The 18,616-nt window shown below is 43.2% G+C and overlaps 1 protein-coding gene across 1 annotated transcript; it reads left to right on the top strand.

Annotated features, from left to right (window-relative positions):
- Window positions 1–798: 798 nt before the first annotated feature.
- On the top strand, window positions 799–11,865 carry LOC125371545 (glycerophosphocholine choline phosphodiesterase ENPP6-like). Its single transcript, XM_046504578.2, has 5 exons — window positions 799–1,141; window positions 4,167–4,303; window positions 6,751–7,104; window positions 7,528–7,767; window positions 11,535–11,865. Exons 1-5 carry the CDS (start codon window positions 913–915, stop codon window positions 11,847–11,849), a joined length of 1,275 nt encoding a protein of 424 aa, XP_046360534.2. The 5' UTR covers window positions 799–912; the 3' UTR covers window positions 11,850–11,865.
- Window positions 11,866–18,616: the final 6,751 nt, after the last annotated feature.

Raw genomic sequence — 18,616 nt, 5'->3', positions numbered from 1 at the left:
GTCGCTGTCTTCACAAAGCAACTGAATTCCCAGTAGGTGTCAGGTGGTTCTTATACAGAACCCTGGCACATGTTTCACGTGCATTTCAATTTTCCTGTGCATCACTTGCAACTTGCTCCCACGGGCATCTCACAGTTCCCAAGGTTCACAACTGTTACACCGAACGCAACCGGTATTATCAGTTGAATGTCATAAACTGGCTGTTTGTAAAGTCTATAATACATATTCATGAAGAAAAATTACAATTTTGATCATGCACAATTATGTCCTAATAATCCAAAAATACGACGTTTCTTTATCTGTTAACTACAACAACAGAGTTACATATAAAAATGGAATTCAAAAGAGCACATGTGAAAGTACACAATGCGGAAAGAAACACATTCTGGTATCACAGTTAAACCAATCATATCAACAGCATGGGTTGCTGAAGACTTATTCTACCACGTATCTTCACGGGTCCTAATTTCTATTGACTACACAATTCTATATTTAACTTACATGACTCAGGAAATGTTTAAGCTTATATAAACTCCCTGCGAAACCCCATGTCCTGCCATAGCGCCCTCGATACATGTGCACCTGGCTGTGCTATTAAAGTAATTGGAATCGCTTTTGTGGGAGCACGCACGATCTTGTCAGGAGCGGCGACTTCAGGTAAAACGTGTTCTTGTTTCTATACTCAGTTCACATCAAGTGTGCTTGTGATTTCAATGGACACAGCCGCTTATTATACGTATATCTATGGTGGCCGAGAAGGGACATCGCTTTATCGACTTCAATTACGGCCACGAGTTTACGATAAAGCGATGTCCCCTCTCGGCCACCATAGATTTCACCTCCTACCATCAAGGCCATAAACATCTGTCCATCACCGTCGCTATAACAGTTTCATCCGTTGATCCAGGCACAATGTCCTCCTCCATCTTCCTCCTGCTCCTGGCGGGTCTGGTGGTGTCTGTCATGGCGGACTACACCGGGAAGCTACTTCTCGTCTCCATGGACGGCTTCCGGTACGACTACCTGGACATGGTGGACACCCCCAACTTTGACGACTTCGCCAGGCACGGCGTGAAGCTTCCGTACATGAACAGCAGTTTCGTGACGAAGACGTTTCCAAACCATTACACCATGGCGACTGGTACATTTTTATTTTATCACTGATCATTACATTGTTATCAATATTTATCATGACAATGATCATCAACTTATATATATTATATTCAGTACAACCATTATGCTTCTTATTTACAGGTAGCCGAGATATAGCTCATCTAACAGTAAACAACCCTGTTTAGCATAGACCATGATGCTCATGATATCAATCACTGGATTGTCTGACACATACTCGATTATTTACAGACTGCCGCCATCTAGCTGGAATATTGCTGAGTGCGGCGTTAAACAAAAAACAAACAAAGTTTTGCATAAAAACAATTAACCCTTCGACACCTGTCAATGAATTACTTAATTATAGTAGTAGTAGTAGTATTAGTAGTAGTAGTAGTAGTAGTAGTAGTAGTAGTAGGTCAATGCTGGATAAAGTGTTGAAAGACCAGTATTATTCCTCCGGTCAATGGATCAGTGGGCACTCGAATTTCATTCTCACTCCTCCTGGAGAGTATATGACCAAAGCTAGATCACGAGGCGTTAGAAGGTTAACAATCACAGTACCATCTCATCCTACCGGTCATTCGCTGTTTAAGGAGACACCAAGTGTGGGCAGGACCGAATCCTTGGAGACTCTCAGGAAATATGGTGGCTGTATACAGGTCCACGTGTCATCATAATAATAATTCTTTGGAATAGGTCCGTATAAAGCCTCAGACATAGCCAGGGAAATCTCATTAAAATCAGATCTTTGTTCTCGCTATCGCTAAACAAAGATCTGAGGGCATCCCATTACGGGTCACGTAAGAACGACCTTTCATCCGACCAATCAAAGCGTCGCTTACCAGATCATGAAAGTGACAGTCGGAATGTGATTTCTAATCATGCAACCTCGAAATCGTTAATACGGGGTATTCCGAACGACAGTTCCGGCCCGTACGACTGATTCCGTCGTAATTATCGTCTATCTCTAGCTTCGGTGGGATAAACATTTGAACGGGGGAGGCGTTGCACAGTACGTGGGAAGCACTGCCACACAATCTCAACCATATATTTGACATTCCGGAATTTTCGTTTGTTCAGTTTTCAAAATTTTAATCGAGAACTGAGTCAACATATTTTTTAAGCGTAGTCTGAAATGGAAGTCGCCAGGTTGAAACGAGTGCCGTAAAGCTCGAGAAAACTGCTTTCTAATTGGCTGATGTCGACTTCTTGTAAGTCGTTTCAGTGGTCGGTCAAAGTTCGCGAAAGGTCGCGCTGACGTGACTAGTAATGGGATGAGCTCAGATCTTTGTTTAGCGGCAGCGAGAACTAAGATATGATTTTAATGAGATTGTGATATTATTGAATTTTCTGTCCCTTTTGACACTAATGTGTTTACACGATTCAAGAAAAACATGGCAAATATTCGGACCTGGGTTTCGAAAATCTGAAATCAGCATAGGGAATTTTTTGATTTTTTTTTAAAAGGGTGGATATTGTGTAATATAAGATTTTAGAGACTAAATGTTAGTCTACGTCTGGGCTGCGTGTAGAGGGGGAAAGGGCCCTGGGCTGATGGTGAGCCTAACCAGCCTCAAAGTGCCAGGATCACCCAAACCCTCTTTGCTGCATGATTTTTTTTTAATCTGTGTAAATAATAATAATCATCATCATCTAAGATATGTATAGAGACCCAACGATACAGGCATTTAGGGCCAAAAACATTTTACCTTAATAATTATGGAAAACATCTCTAAATTGTAACATATCACGGTATTAGAACTACATTAGGTGAAAACAATTGTGATGAGGATGACTAATTTTCCTGGGGTTTGAAGGGGCGGGGTCAACTCAGGCGATAGGGTTAACACTGTCATGTCCATTACTCTCAGTGTGTTCATCAGTGATAACCTTGCACTGTATCCGGTTCAAAGAGTATTGACATTTCACCAAATAATTAGCCTGGACTCGCTACTCCTGCTTGTTGAGAACACGGAGAGGCAACATTCTGTTATAGAAGAAGAAGAAGAAGAAGAAGAAGAAGAAGAAGAAGAAAAATATGTTATTACAGTGCCACCTGATGTTTATAGACAATAAAAACATTACACGTATACATACGTATGATATATAAAAACATCAGCCGACCCATATATAAAGGAGATCGTTCATCACCTCATGTGTCGGTCTTCCGTAAACAAACCAGGCGGTGTTTGCAGCGCAGCGGACGTGGTGTGGTCGTTGAACAAACACGCACCGCGAGAAGAGAGGTATATGGCACACCAAACCGGACATAATCCGTTTTTACTTCGCGAGATACTTTATAACTAGTCAAAACACTTCGGAAGACAGTTTCAACCCATCTTCCCGAGACAAGGGAGTTAACTGACTATAAAAGGTCCATTTTCAACCCTTGCCGAACTAGGATGGAATTTCTCAGTTATATTTTGACTGGACTGACGAGTCATTCATAGTCCGATCAAAATCGTCACGGAATCGACATCCGATTCGTAAACAACATGGTGACTAATTTTTTATCTTGAAACGCAAAGCAAAAGCTCTTTTCAATAGTATATTAACGCCCCAATGCAACAACGAAACGAATTAAGTTAGGATTTCCTATATCCGGAAAGTCCGCATTCCGAACTTGTCTTATACCCCCAATACCGAGCGCTAGGCAGGGTAACAACTATCGTTTGTTACGTCATATGGTATGACGCGGCCGGGGATCGAAGCCGACCTTCCGTTCGTTCCGGGCAGACGCTCTCTCACAACACCACGGAGACGATGCTATATAGTTAAAGGGACACTACTACTTACCAATGTTTGTTTTGTTTGTTTGTTGTTTAACACCGCACTCAGCAATATTCCATCTTTATGACGGCGGTCTGTAAATAATTTGGTCTGGACCAGACTGTCCAGTGATTGACATCATGAGCATTGATCCACGCAATTCACTTACCAATGAAACGTTCATCCAGATATTCGTTTTTTCCGGTATTTTCACTTGGGACACTTATTTCGATTAAGGGAGTTTTACCGTTGGAAAACCCCATCCCCTAAGCATTGTCTTTCAGGTCTGTGGGAGGAGAGTCACGGCATCGTCGCTAACTACATGTACGACCCTGAGTTCGACTCCACCTTCAACAAGCGGACGCACGAGACCCGTTGGTGGAATGGGGGAGAACCGTTGTGGATCACAGCCAAGAAACAGGTGGTGTAGTCATGTTATATATGTCTTTAAGCATTGGTCAACATCACTGATGTTTCTGTGTCGTCATGTATTGGAACCAACACCCTTTGGCGTTGTCTACGGTTTGTACAAACGCGTCGTCGCCCACGGGGATTCCAGACAGATTCTTTATTATAGACTCTACCCGATAAACGCCAATATTGCATTTTATAGCTAAAATGGATAGAATTATCATTAAAACCCCCGCATGTTATCAGAAATTATAGCTAAAATGGAGAGAATTATCATTAAACCGCCCGTATGTTATCAAAAATGAGCGGGCCACTGTACTTGATAATGCCCTCATATTCCTTGACGGCGGGCCATTATCAAGCCCGTTGTTAGGTGACGTCATAGGATAGGGATAAGTGACGTCACGTTCAATAGTGACGTCATCTGGTTTGTTCTATGACGTTTCCATATTTGTAAAAGTGGGTCAGTGTCATTCGTGTTTATTGCAGTAAATGTTTCAAAACCGATATTGTTGTTTCTTTTTATTTGATAACAAATTCCATCCATTTTAGCTTAAACAACGGTAACGCTCTTTTTCAAGGCATTATCATTTGTAGAAGCCCTCGGTCTTTTCAACTGCCCTCCTTCGTCGGGCAGTTAATGGAAGACCTCGGGCTTCTGCAAATGATAATGCCCTGAAAAATAGCGTTTCCTTTATAATAATCATACCTTTGGATTAAAATACACGGGCCATTCGGGGGCACGGGTGGCCCAGTCGTCTAAGGCGCCGCGATTCGCTGTGCAGAGTTGCGTCCCTTGGCGAGCCAGAAACCTATGATCACTCACTCACTCACTCATGGGTCATTCCTTTTGGATTATGAGACATTGTAGTGTGTTATGACACATGTTTGTCATAAGTTTAGCATTAGGTTCATAAAACCGGTATAAGGTCACTGGGTCAACGTGTCATGTTGAAAACTGACTATGTCAAACAAGCAGTGCCGATCAACGCTGGCAAATGATTCCCCTTGCGGCACAAACACATTATTACTGTCGATGTGCATTGTAAGTGTGATTAGAGCCGATGGAACGCTACTTTCACTACACATAGCTTACGCATAGCCTACACATGGCCTACCTGACTACTTGCGGATGACTAGTGCACTTCCATTCCCTCTTTGAAAATGGAGGTCGTCCACTGCTATCCCATAATGCATCTATGGCACGGCTTTACCTTTTGCAAATTCTCGTGCCTAACGTACGGTTGACCGCCGTGAATATGGACAGAAGGATAATTATTACAGCGAAAATAATAAACGGCATTATACCATCATAACATTTCACGTTGTTATAATATTTTTGACGGCAAAGGCTTACAGTGTTTACCCGCCACCTGTTAAAAGCGGAGTTAAACACAACTCACCCACTTACCCGCCACCATAATATACCACGTAGCTGGACTATTACTGAGTGCCAGACCCGTGAAGATCCGGGGTAGAATAGGTCTTCAGCAACCCATAAAAGGCGACTATGCTTGTCGTAAGAGACGACTAACGGGATCGGGTGGTCAGGCTCACTGACTTGGTTGATGCATGTAGTCGTATCCCCATTGCGTGGATCGATGCTCATGATGTCAATCACTGGATTGTCTGGTCCAGACTCGATTATTTACAGACCACCGTCATATAGCTGAAATATTGCTGAGTGCGGCGTTAAACAACAAACAAAAAAACTGAGTGGCACGTTTTTAACAAATAAAGAATTATTTACAAATCGTGTCGTAATCATACCACTGTTGCTATATCGTATCTATTCTGCTACAGGGCAAGCTCGTTACCTTGAACTCCACATATAGCTCGAAATATCATCCCAGAAGAAACCTGTGCTCTATTTTCGAGAATTCTCTTGTCCAGGAACTAGAATAACTCGATACTTAATCATACGTTCCTACAAACATTCTCGTTTTTTGTCGTTTCCCATCATTATTTAAGTAATGACCGAAACAGCGTCAAAGGCTCATTTTAATGAATAAATTCCACGCAATTGTTTTGCGTCTATGTTTCCTTAAACCGAAAAAGATTTATGAAAGAGTGAATTATTGCACTCAATGATGTCACTGATTTCGTATTGTTGTCTACAGTTTGTTGGTGTTAGTCATTCAATAAGTCTGTGAAGTTATTTTGTTGACGTACATGCTTACTCCTTCATCATTCACCTGATGAAGGAGTAAGCATGTACTCCGAAACGTTGTGTTCATCGTAATAAAGAAGTTGGCATCCATAAATTCTCTTCCTAATAAATATAGAAGTTGACGTCCATAAATTCTCTTCCTTATGTGTATCACTTCTAAATGCCTTTCGAAGACCTATGTAGAAAACGGTGTGCACACTTTACGGATCTAATCCGTGTGTTCGTCGAGTTTTAGGTTTATACCTCCATAAACTCAAAATACATTGAAGTAATTTTGTATATATCAGGGGTTGAAAACGGCAACGTACTTCTGGCCCGGCAGCGAGGTTGTAATCCAAGGTGCGCGCCCTGACTACTGGTTCAACTACACCAATCGTACACCATACAGGGAGCGAGTGGACACAGTCGTGGACTGGTTCAAGGACAAAGACGTCAGCATGGCGACGTTGTATTTCCCCGAGCCTGACAGCACAGGACACACATTCGGCCCAAACTCCCAGGAAGTCAGAAACAAGGTCAAGGAAATGGATGATATCCTTGGTTACCTCGTGCAAAAGATGGCCGAGAATGACCTTGAAAAGGATGTCAATGTCATTGTAACCAGTGACCACGGCATGGCGGAAATAGATAATATCAATAAGGTACGATTTTGTTCAACTTTTTTACCCAACAATGAGTGAGTGAGTGAACATTTTACATTTCATTGGCAGTATTGCAGCTGGGGTTTTTTAAAGAATGATCAAATCACATGTCAGTAAAGGAAACAGTAAACAAACCAGACCAAAGTCAACTATATTGATATTATAGTTTCTCAACGCTTTAATTCTTAGGCTACCGACCGTTTCTCGAACACGTGCATTGGCTCGTAGTACCGAAGGCTGGGATTCGAATTTCTTAAGCGTAATTTTGAGACATTCGCTGCGTTGACAATAGTTCTTCTGACGTAAAAGAAAATACCAAATAACCAAATAGCTAACCTATCAATTACCTAAGTGATGAAGAAATACTAGGCTCTACTGTTGAACTTAATTGAAGGTTTTAGCATCATTATTTTATTCCGTAAGGTGGTGGATATAACTGATCACGTGGACATGACAAAGGTAGCTCGTGTCCCGAGTTACGGCCCCGTGATGCAGATTCTGCCGGTAGAGGGCCAGGACGACGCCATTATTCAGAGTCTGACTGGTGTGGAACACATCACAGTCTACAAGAAGGAGGATCTTCCTGAACGTCTCCATTACCGGAACAACAGAAGGATCATGCCAGTCGTCATGATAGCAGAGGAGGGTTGGCAGATAACCACTGTAAGTCACTGGTCATACATGTAGATGGGTCATACACACACCGTCATCATGACAGGGGAGATAACCACTGTAAGTCACTTGTCATACATGTAGATGGGTCATACACATCGCAATCAAGACAGGGGAGACAACTCTGTAAGTCACTGGTCATACATGTAGATGGGTCATACACAACTTCATCATGACAGGGGAGATAACCACTGTAAGTCACTTGTCATACATGTAGATGGGTCATACACATCGCAATCAAGACAGGGGAGACAACCACTGTAGGTCACCGGTCATACATATAGATGTGTCATACACAGCGTCATCAACACAGGGGAGACAACCACTGTAAGTCACTGGTCATACATGTAGATGGGTCATACACAACGTCATCAAGACAGGGGAGACAACCACTGTTAGTCACTGGTCATACATGTAGATGGGTCATACACAGCGTCATCAACACAGGGGAGATAACCACTGTAAGTCACTGGTCATACATGTAGATGGGTCATACACACCGTCATCAAGACAGGGGAAACAACCGCTGTAAGTCACTGGTCATACATGTAGATGGGTCATACACAACGTCATCAACACAGGGGAGATAACCACTGTGGGTCACTTGTCATACATATAGATGGGTCATACACAACGTCATCAAGACAGGGGAGACAACCACTGTAAGTCACTGGCCATACATGTAGATGGGCCATACACACCGTCATCAAGACAGGGGAGATAACCACTGTAAGTCACTGGTCATACATGTAGATGGGTCATACACAACGTCATCAACACAGGGGAGACAACCACCGTGGGTCACCGGTCATACATGTAGACGGGTCATACACACCGCCATCAGCACAGGGGAGATAACCACTGTGGGTCACTGATGATGAATGATTCAAACACCGTCATCATGACGGAGGTTGGGCACTTTGAGTAACAGATAGGGCGTACAACCTTACGCACTTTTATGAATCAGTATATATATATTTTTTCCTTATTTATCTTTTCTTTTTCTTCTTCTTTAAATCTATTTATTTGTTTTTCATTAATGTTTATTTATTTATGTATTTGTTTTTCATTTATGTTTATTTTGTTTCGTTATCTTATGATAAGTTTCCATAATTATAAGAAATGCTGATATAGATCAGAGTCCAAAGAACAATTCCGACTTTATAATAAGCATTGGTTTATGAATCACTATCAAATAGTGATGATACCAGACGTTCGCGAAAGGGTGAGCGTATCCTGCTGCAAGGGTGGTACCCGTCACAAACACACGGAAAGGCAAGTCAATTGTTCACCTGAAAAATAAGTAAGTGCCTCGCACATCATAGTTTTGTCCTCCACGTGTCTACCATAAAAGCTTTACTGAGGCTTGAATGTTGTAACCTTGATCAAACAACTTCTGAGCAAGAGTCGTATGACGATCTTTGAAATCTTCGCAGAAAGAGCATGCTGATTCTACCTCAGTTGTTAAATATAAAGATCGTCGACATGAAATGAAGAAAGCATGTCCTGCCGGTAGCTTCCGCTACCCACGTAATTTGCATAAGAAAGCACTTCCTTGATTGCATTAAGGATTATGGGTAATCTTTGCGACAGGGATTTGGTGGCATATTTACTGGAACCGGCAATACAATATTATCGCTCTTTGAGGGGATGTTCCTTGAACAATGGAATCCAGTACAAAAGAGAAATGTCTCCAGGTTTCAGAGTCAAGTCTAAAGACAGTATTGATGAGTTTTGGCAGATTGCTGTCTCAGTTTCTCCAACTGGTCATACATGTGGCATTATTTAATAAGTCAATTGTACCAGGTTCTTTCATCAATGCTGATTAAATATAATGGTTATGATATATGAGGTCAGTGGGAACAACTGCAAACTATTCACATCTTCCCGGGGCAAGAGAGGTAACTGTCTGTAAAAGTCCAGTTTCACCCTTGCCGACTAGGCTGGAATTACTGGGCTCGATCGTAGCGCCACCAGTGGCTATTACCAGTTATGTCCCTTCTTAGCCTCTCCTATTGACCGATCAGATTCCACCTCTCGTATCACTTGCGTTAGCTTCACACAAAATGGTGGCGCCCAGTCAGGACGATCTGATCGATAATCAAGATCTATAGTGAAATAAAACGGGTCTTACATCGCGAAATGCATCATATCACGTGAGCACCTTGATTAAAAACATCAAAAGATTTGGAAAATATCTGCTGACAACGAGTTGCCGGTGCACGTGCTTTGCAAATCCTGCAATCGATCGAAATCTGCACGACAGTTTAAGAACCGGATTTCGATTTCGGTTCGCGATTTTGATTGGACTATGCATAGACTCGTTAGTCCAGCCAAACTGTAACTCCATAATACCTGGAATTTATTATATTGTGGGACATTTAAGTTTTGTCTGAGAATGTTACTTTGTTCCCATCTTAGCCCATTTAGGGCGGTCGGGTAGCCTAGTGGTTAAAGCGTTCGCTCGTCACGCCGAAGACCAGGGTTCGATTCCCGACATGGGTACAATGTGTGAAGCTCATTACTCACCATACTCACTCACTCATTCACTCTTAACACATTCCAAATTCGGGAACAAAAGGGCCTAGGAGCAACAGTTTATGTTTATGGAAATGTATCACATATAATTCAACAGGACACGAGAGTACTGTTCCTCATACTGATTGTAGTGTATTGATAGAATACAGGGATGTGAGCAGGTCACACCCCCACCCCCCACCCCCCACCCCCCACCCAAAAAAAAAAGGAAAAATCTAGGGGGAATACATTCTTAAAACATTTGATTGCATTTTAAGCAATTTCGTGCAGTTTGGACAACATTCACACCAAGCAATGTAATAAGTAAATGGCAAAAAAGATGGCGGATGAAGTTAAATTTCGAAGTTAAATCAGTAATTTTAAAAATCGGGCATAGCTTCCGCGCACCCGCCGGGTCTTGGAGCAGTACTGCCATTAACTTCACCCCCAATCCCCCAGACACAAGGACAACTGTCTCAAGCGTGCAATGTCTGACCTTTTCCCCATGATGAAGCAAATGTTTTGAATTTATTTATTTATTTTACCTTGTACTTACTTACCTTTTGTTGCAAAAAACAAAACAACATTGCAAACATAAGACATTAATACAACATATATTCCCGCGTTATGGGTTTTCGGACGCTGAAGAAACATTTATAGTTTTCTCGCTAATCACATGAACAACTATAAAACATCTCATTCACTTATAGGCTAAAAGACAACTTTATCTTAAAAAAACAAGCCATCATCTGAGTACTTACAATTTCTGTGTGACGCCATACCCAACGTTACAGTGCAAGTATTCGTGATAGAAAACGTATGATGTCCGAAAACCTATGATCCAACGATAAAGTATTGTGTCATGAATAATAATAATGGCATATATGATGCTGAAAGCTCTGATCGAAAACAGGACAATCCGCGATAGTTGTCCTGAACCCCGATCATATTTTTCTGAATATTTCTTTTAAATCTTTGATTATATTTTTACGCGGTAGATTATTTTTCCTAGGACTACTGTTTTTTAAAAAAACGCGATTTTCCGCGATTCCGCGAAGAGTTCACATTCATGACTGAATAGCATTGTTTCTCTGATTAGTTGTCAGGAGTATATTTCTGATTAAATCAGAAGTCACGTGATCTATACCCACTACACATGGTTTTAAACAATGCCGGGTTTTTTCTCACCATCTTTCCCTCCTACCAAAGACAACTCTACCTAATCTATTTCTTTGTCGCAGAACAAAACAAGACAAGCCACATCGACCAATAAAGGAGCACACGGCTTCGACAATGCATTGATGTCAATGAAGCCAATATTCCTGGCTAGAGGGCCCAACTTCAAGACCGACTTCAAGTCCGATCCTATCCAGATCGTGGACATCTACCCTCTCGTGTGTAAACTGCTCAACGTTCAGCCAGCGCCCAATAACGGAAGTCTGGACCGAGTCAATGTCTTCATCCGGGACACTCCTCCAACTTCCGGCGTTCCAATGATGACGTCACATGTGCTGTTTACATGGCTTCTCATAGTTACATGGATATTTCTGAAATAATGTTATTTATAGGCAACCGAAGCTTTATCATTTGTTCTCAGTTTCTCATTGTGATGAGGGGTGGTGGGGTAGCAGAGCAGGTAAAGCGTTCGCTCGTCAAAACAAAAGCCCCCACATGGGTACAATGGGTGAAGTCCATTTTCATTGAAAATTACTAAAAGCGGCGTAAAACCATACTCACTCACTCACACACACACACACACTCACTCACTCACTCACTCACTCACTCACTCACTTACTCACCCACTCACTCACTCACTCACTCACTCACTCACTCACTCACTCACTCACTCACACTCACTCACTCACTTAATCAATCAATCAATCAATCAATCATAGTGAGGGAAAAAAATGACAGAAGATCAATGGTTAGGTTTGATAGTTTTGATTATAGGTACTACTTAAAAAAAAATTCTATATTTTTGTATATTTTTGCCATGATTAACCACCAATGCTTAAGGGGCAGTCCAAACCATTATGGCTGATGTTTAAACCGTAAGTAGTTAGCTGCTCCGTCTCAAATCTTAAGGATTTTTAATAACTTTATTGATATGCAAATGAGGTCCCCGAACAGGAATTAATTTTAATAAGCACCTGCATTAATGCAATGCCTGTTTGCTCAATAAACTATTACCTCACAAGTTCATCAAAGTGTTTGTCAACGTGTGTGGGGGTGGGGGCACGGGTGGCCCAGTCGTCTTTGGCGCCGCGATTCGCTGTGCAGAGTTGCGTCCCTTGAGCACGCCAGAAACCTATGATTGTGGGTTCGAATCCCGGTTCGCCCCGATTATGTTTCTCGGTTTGTCAGCACCATACCCGTGCTCGTGGGTTTCATCGAAGTGGTAAACGTCTGATACCTGCATCACTTGGGGCTTTCCTCACACATTAAACTGACATGCCGCGATACTGTTAAAAGCGGCGTTAAACCCAACTCACTCACTCACTCACTCTCAACGTGTGGTACCGCCTATATGGTTTAGTGGTAGAGCGTCCGCCCCGGCCGCGTCATACCAAAAGATGTGAAAAGATTATACTTGTCACCCTGCCTGGCGCTCAGCATTGAGAGGCTGAAGCAAGGACTGGTCGGCTCGAAGTCAGTATACTGTGTCTGAGTGGGGTATTCACGTAAAACTGCGGCATGGTATCTCAGTGAGCTGGCACTATAAATCGGCATCAGTCCGGACTAGTACAAGCAGCCACACACACACACACACACACACGCACACACGTGCATGCACGTCCAATAGCAATAAGCTTGGGGTAGCTCTATAAAATAGGCATCAGTCCGGACTAGTACAAGCAGCCACACACACTTTGAACAGTATTCCAGTTAGATCTGGGCGTGTCACCTTGATGTGGAAGGCAATCCCAAAGTGATGCAGGTATCAGATGTTTCCTACTCTGGTTAAACACGGGAGCACGGGTATGGTGACAAACGTAGAAACATAATTTGAGCGCTCTGGGATTCGAACCCACAACCCTAGGTTTCTGGTGTGCTCAAGGGCACCGAATTGCGGTCGACCGGTGCCCCGTCACTATCAGATAAATAGGGCGGTTCACAGAAGCATTCATTTGTATTAATGCGCGATTACTTGACTGAGTAAACCTACTTGTTAAACATCGATTTTTTTACGAACGGTATTGTATCATAAAGATATTATTACCTCGTTCGTGAAGATCTGGGTTAGAACAGGTCTTCAACAACCCATGCGTGTCGTAAATGGCGACTAAGCTTGTCGTAAGAGGCGACTAACAGGATAGGGTGGTCAGGCTCCCTGACTTGGTTGATGCATGTCATCGAATCCAATTTGCAAAGATCGATGCTCGTGTTGTCAATCACCTGATTGTCTGTCTTGATTATTTACAGAACACCGTGTTATAGTTGGAATATTGCTGAGCCCGGCGTTAAACAACAAACAAACAAAACAAACAAACAAACTAAAGCAATGTAACACGGATTGTTTCTAAGCTTACCAACGTGATACATGTCTTGGACCTGCGTTACTTGTGTCTTCATCTCACATTGTGCTGACACGCCCTGATATAAATAAAATACTTTGCTGATAAGGCGGCCATTTACAGGGAATTTTTGAAAATCGCAAATTATATGGGAAAGTTATAAAGTTAGCGTTAACGGGTGTTCACGGGGTTCTTGTTTGTTGTTTAACGCCGCACTCAGTAATATTCCAGCTATATGACGGCGGTCTGTTAAAATCGAGTCTAGACCGGACAATCCAGTGACTGATATCATGAGCATCGATCCAAACACTTGGGATACGATGACATGCATCAACCAAGTTAGCGAGCCTGACCTGATCCCGACAAGCATCGGTAACTGAAGCCCAATTGTAACCCGGATCTTCACGGGTCAACAATCCCACTTACATCACAGATCTTAATTCTCGCTCAACAAAGGTCTGATGACATCCGGGTCACGTCAGAACGAGTTAAGATGTCAGTGAAAAATGTGTACAGTATGACTTTGGTGACCCAGATAATATGTGCAAAAATATGCAATACGTCATTCGCTCGCATTGCGTAAAAGCAAGCAGGTTCAGGGGACGAGGATATCACAAGCAAGTGGCTGTAAGTCATACGCATACATCGCGCTAGGGTTGTATAACGAGGTAGTTGACAGGACGGTGTGAACCTGCCGCCATGGCGTCAATCAGTATCATCGCTATCCTTGTTCTCCTGTCTGTGTGGACGACTGCTGATGACTTCAAGAACAGAGTGCTTCTCGTGTCCATGGACGGATTCCGATGGGATTATCTCAACAACGCGACCTCCACGCCACACTTTCACACGTTCGGGGACGGGGGAGTAAGGACCACGTTCATGAATTCCAGCTTCCCAACTCTCACCTTTCCTAATCATTATACCATGATTACAGGTAAGAGACTGGTCACTGAATATGCGGGGTATGAAAAGTGGTCTTAAATATAAACTGTATCATAGTTTGTCTCTACCCAGGAGTTCATGAAACATTTTTTCATGGTCACCGCGCCGCACCCCCCCCCCCCCCCCCCCCCCGCCACACACACATACACCCAACACGCACACATTCATTCCCCCCACCACCCCCAAAAAAATAAATAAATAAAAAATATATAGAAATAATTAATAACATAAAATAAGAAATGACAATATAATAAATAAATAAATTGCCTGTCCCTAAAGATATGATATAATCGGATTAATGAACTGCAAAATCGTTCCTTCACCTGTTCATTTACATATATATTTGGATGGTCGTTTATTTGGTAAATTACAGTCTGACATGTTATGTCCTTTTTGCAAAGGTGACACGGTTGTTTTGACTGTTTGTTGTTTAACGCCGCACTCAGCAATGTTCCAGCTATATGACGGCGGTCTGTAAATAATCAAGCCTGGAACAGACAATCCAGTGATTGACATCATGAACCCACGGAAATGAGATAGGTTGACATGCAATGATTCAAGTCACGGGGCCTTACCGCAGACCCGATCCACTTGCGAAAATCATAGGTACCTTGTCAAGATGTTTCAGTGTATACCACGCGAAGCCCGATAAATGCAGCGCAGTAAATAATTGGAATGTTCCAAAGCCCTGGTTGTGAATTCCGGATCATAGAAACAGAGTAATATATACCTATGTAACGTAATCTTCTGGAAGACAGTTTGCCAGAATAACAGGCCCCGACTGAAGGGTGTTCGCATAAACTGGACATGTTCATGTACATAACCTATAATACTGTTGGGGTCAATCTCGCGCGTTCTCGCGAGTACTGGGTTTCACGGTACTTACCCGGATGAGCTGTATGATAAACACTTCTGGTATTGTGTGAGTGGGTGAGGCGGGTACAGGCAGTCGCCGTGACCCTGTTGGTTGTCATGTGTGGAGGTGTAAGCTGTTCATCTCTGTCAACTTGAAGGCTGCGATATGTAAATACAACCACTTTAGTGTACTGACATTGTTGACTGCCTGAGGCACTAGCCCAGTTTACAATTCAGCTCGTAAACCGTGCGACCCGCAAAAGCCAATCCAACTCGTTTGATATAATTTGTATAGTGCACTGTCAAATGCATGCGCTCAAAAGAACCCTGATACACGTATAGTACACACAAGGAGTTCTCAAGCGAGTGGGTTTAGGTTTGGTAAATATCATTTATTAAGAATAAAGACTGGATTTAGCGATCCTCGTGCTCCACTGTAATCGTCCAGGGCACACTTATACTTACTAACACTACACATGAAAGTAGAGCCCGTTTTATAACTTAAGAATATAAAGTGAGTGAGTGAGTTTGGTTTAACGCCGCTTTAACAGTATTCCAGTTATATCGCGGCGTGTCGGCTTAATGTGGGAGGAAAGCTCGAAGTGATGCAGGTCTTAGACGTTTACCACTTCGGTGAAACCCACGAGCACGGGTATGGTGCTGACAAACCTAGAAACATAATCCGAGCGAAACGGGATTCGAACCCACAATCATAGGTTTCTTGCGTGGGGTAGCCTAGTGGTTAAAGCGTTCGTTCGTTCGTCACGCCGAAGGCCCGTGTTCGATTCCCTACACGGGTACAATATAAGAAGCGTATTTCTGGTGCCCCCTGCAGGATATTGCTGGAATGAGTGGCGTCAAACCACACCCACTCACTGTTACGAATAGGAATGCGATTGGCCAGTCAAACGGCTAGATTCGGCTGGTTTTATGCACCTGACTGGTCACAAGTTGCTCTATATTTACACAGGCGATTTATATGAAAGTCAACATAGCCTAAACGAAGAACATTAGCTGCTATAAATGCTGGCCGAGGGTCATCGCATAATCGCCCTATATCCTACAGCTAGGTGACGTCATGACATTGGATGCATCATACCAATCACGCTGACGTATTCCAGACAAGGGACTTTTTAGTGGCATGTTGGTGACACAAATAATAATAATAACAGGTAACACCTAACCCTGACGTCCTATTCAAAACAGTTGTGACTTTTTCAAAAACTTCGGGCTTTCCTCCCTAACGCCGTACATAAGACCGTTAAAAGCGGCGTTAAACTCAACACTCTCGCTCACCTACCTGTATCCGCACTTGCAATCACTGCAGATGGCTCAGTCGTATAAGACCTTAGCCGCCCTTACAGGAATCAATACTGAAACTAGTTCCGTGCACAGAACAATCACAGTCACGTGATACAACGCAATCTGTGAGGTGAGGTGAGATGGAATTGGGTTTATCGTCGCGTCCAAGAAAATTGCACTTGGACGTGCATGCACTTGCATGTGTGTGTGTGGGTTGGTGTGTGTGTGGGTGTGTGTGTGTGTGTGTGTGTGTGTGTGTGTGTGTGGCTGCTTGTGCTAGTCCGGACTGATGCCGATTTAAAGTGCCAGCTCACTGATATACCATGCCGCAGTTTAACATGAATACCCAACTCAGACACAGTAAACCGACTCCGAGCCGACCAGTCCTTGTTTTAGCCCGTTAATGGCGAGCGCCAGACATGGTAACAACAAGTACCATCTTTTCACGTCTTTTGGTATGACGTGGCCGGGGATCGAACCCCGGACCTTCCGCCCTCCGGGCGGACGCTCTACCACTGGACCACGGAGGCGGTCTCTGACGGAAGTCGTGTGCCTTCTTTAACTGTTTGTTTTTGTCTTTATAATAAGGGGGTCATGTTATACGAACTATATGCGGACGGATCTGCGTTGCGTGGATTACACTGAAATTTTACAGTATCACTACGCCAGTGTCTACCGAGGTAAAGCGTAGGTACCGGAACAGGCCGAGTGGATCCGAGTGAGAAGCAGCCTGATGCAGACAGCTGGGAGAAGTCAAATTGTTTTGCCAACAAATAATTTGCGTCATATGTACTGGTAGGATACCGAGTTCTACTGAGTGAGGTGAAGGGAAATGAGGTTTAACGTCGCGTCCAATATTATTGCACTTATATAGCGACGTGCAGGCACGCGTGTGTGTGGCTGCTTGTAGTAGTCCGGAGAAATGTCGATTTATAGTGCTGGCCCACTGAGATACCATGCCGCAGTTTAACATGAGTACCCTACTCCGAGCCTATCAGTCGTTGTTTTAGCCCCTTAATGCCAGACAGGGTAACAACAAGTAGCATCTTTTAACGTCTTTTGATATGGGGGCGGTCGTGTAGCCTAGTGGTTAAAGCGTTCGCTCGTCACCCGAGTTCGATTCCCAACATGGGTACAATGTGCGAAGCCCATTTCTGGTGTTCCCGACGTGATATTGCTGGAATATTGCTAAAAGCAGCGTAAAACCATTCTCACTCACTCACTCGTTTGGTATGACGCGGCCGGGATCGAACCCCGGAACGGACGCTCCGGGCGGTCAGTACTACTGAGTGATAAAAAGAAAATGAGGCAGGTATTGTAATCCGTTCCCTCGCACCGCTTCCTCTTCTTTCACATGTTTATTAACAATCATTAATCTAGCTTTATTACTCAGCAATATTCCAGCTATATGAGGTCTGTAAATAATCGAGTCTGGACCAGACAATCCAGTGGTTGACATCATGCGCATCGATCCAGGAAATGGGGATACGATGACATGCATCAACCAAGTTAGCAAGCCTGACCCGATCCCGTTAGTCGCCTCTTACGACACGCATTGGTAGCTGAAGACCAATTGTAACCCGGATCTTCACGGGTCAACAATCCCACTTACATCACAGATCTTAATTCTCGCTATCGCTCAACAAAGGTCTGATGACATCCGGGTCACGTCAGAACGAGTTAAGATGTCATTGAAAATTGTGTACAGT

This window comes from Haliotis rufescens, unplaced genomic scaffold (genome assembly GCF_023055435.1).
Source record: "Haliotis rufescens isolate VD_foot unplaced genomic scaffold, xgHalRufe1.0.p SCAF_12, whole genome shotgun sequence".
Classification (NCBI taxonomy): Eukaryota; Metazoa; Mollusca; class Gastropoda; order Lepetellida; family Haliotidae; genus Haliotis; species Haliotis rufescens.
The sequence above is the reverse complement of the archived record's forward strand: the minus strand, read 5'-3'. Positions and strand labels throughout refer to the sequence as shown.

Coding starts and splice junctions, on each gene's coding strand:
- LOC125371545 (XM_046504578.2), top strand. CDS start 913: ATGTCCTCCTCCATCTTCCTCCTGCTCCTGGCGGGTCTGGTGGTGTCT. Junction 4,304..6,750: donor GGATCACAGCCAAGAAACAG/GTGGTGTAGTCA, acceptor TGTATATATCAG/GGGTTGAAAACGGCAACGTA. Junction 7,105..7,527: donor AAATAGATAATATCAATAAG/GTACGATTTTGT, acceptor TTATTCCGTAAG/GTGGTGGATATAACTGATCA.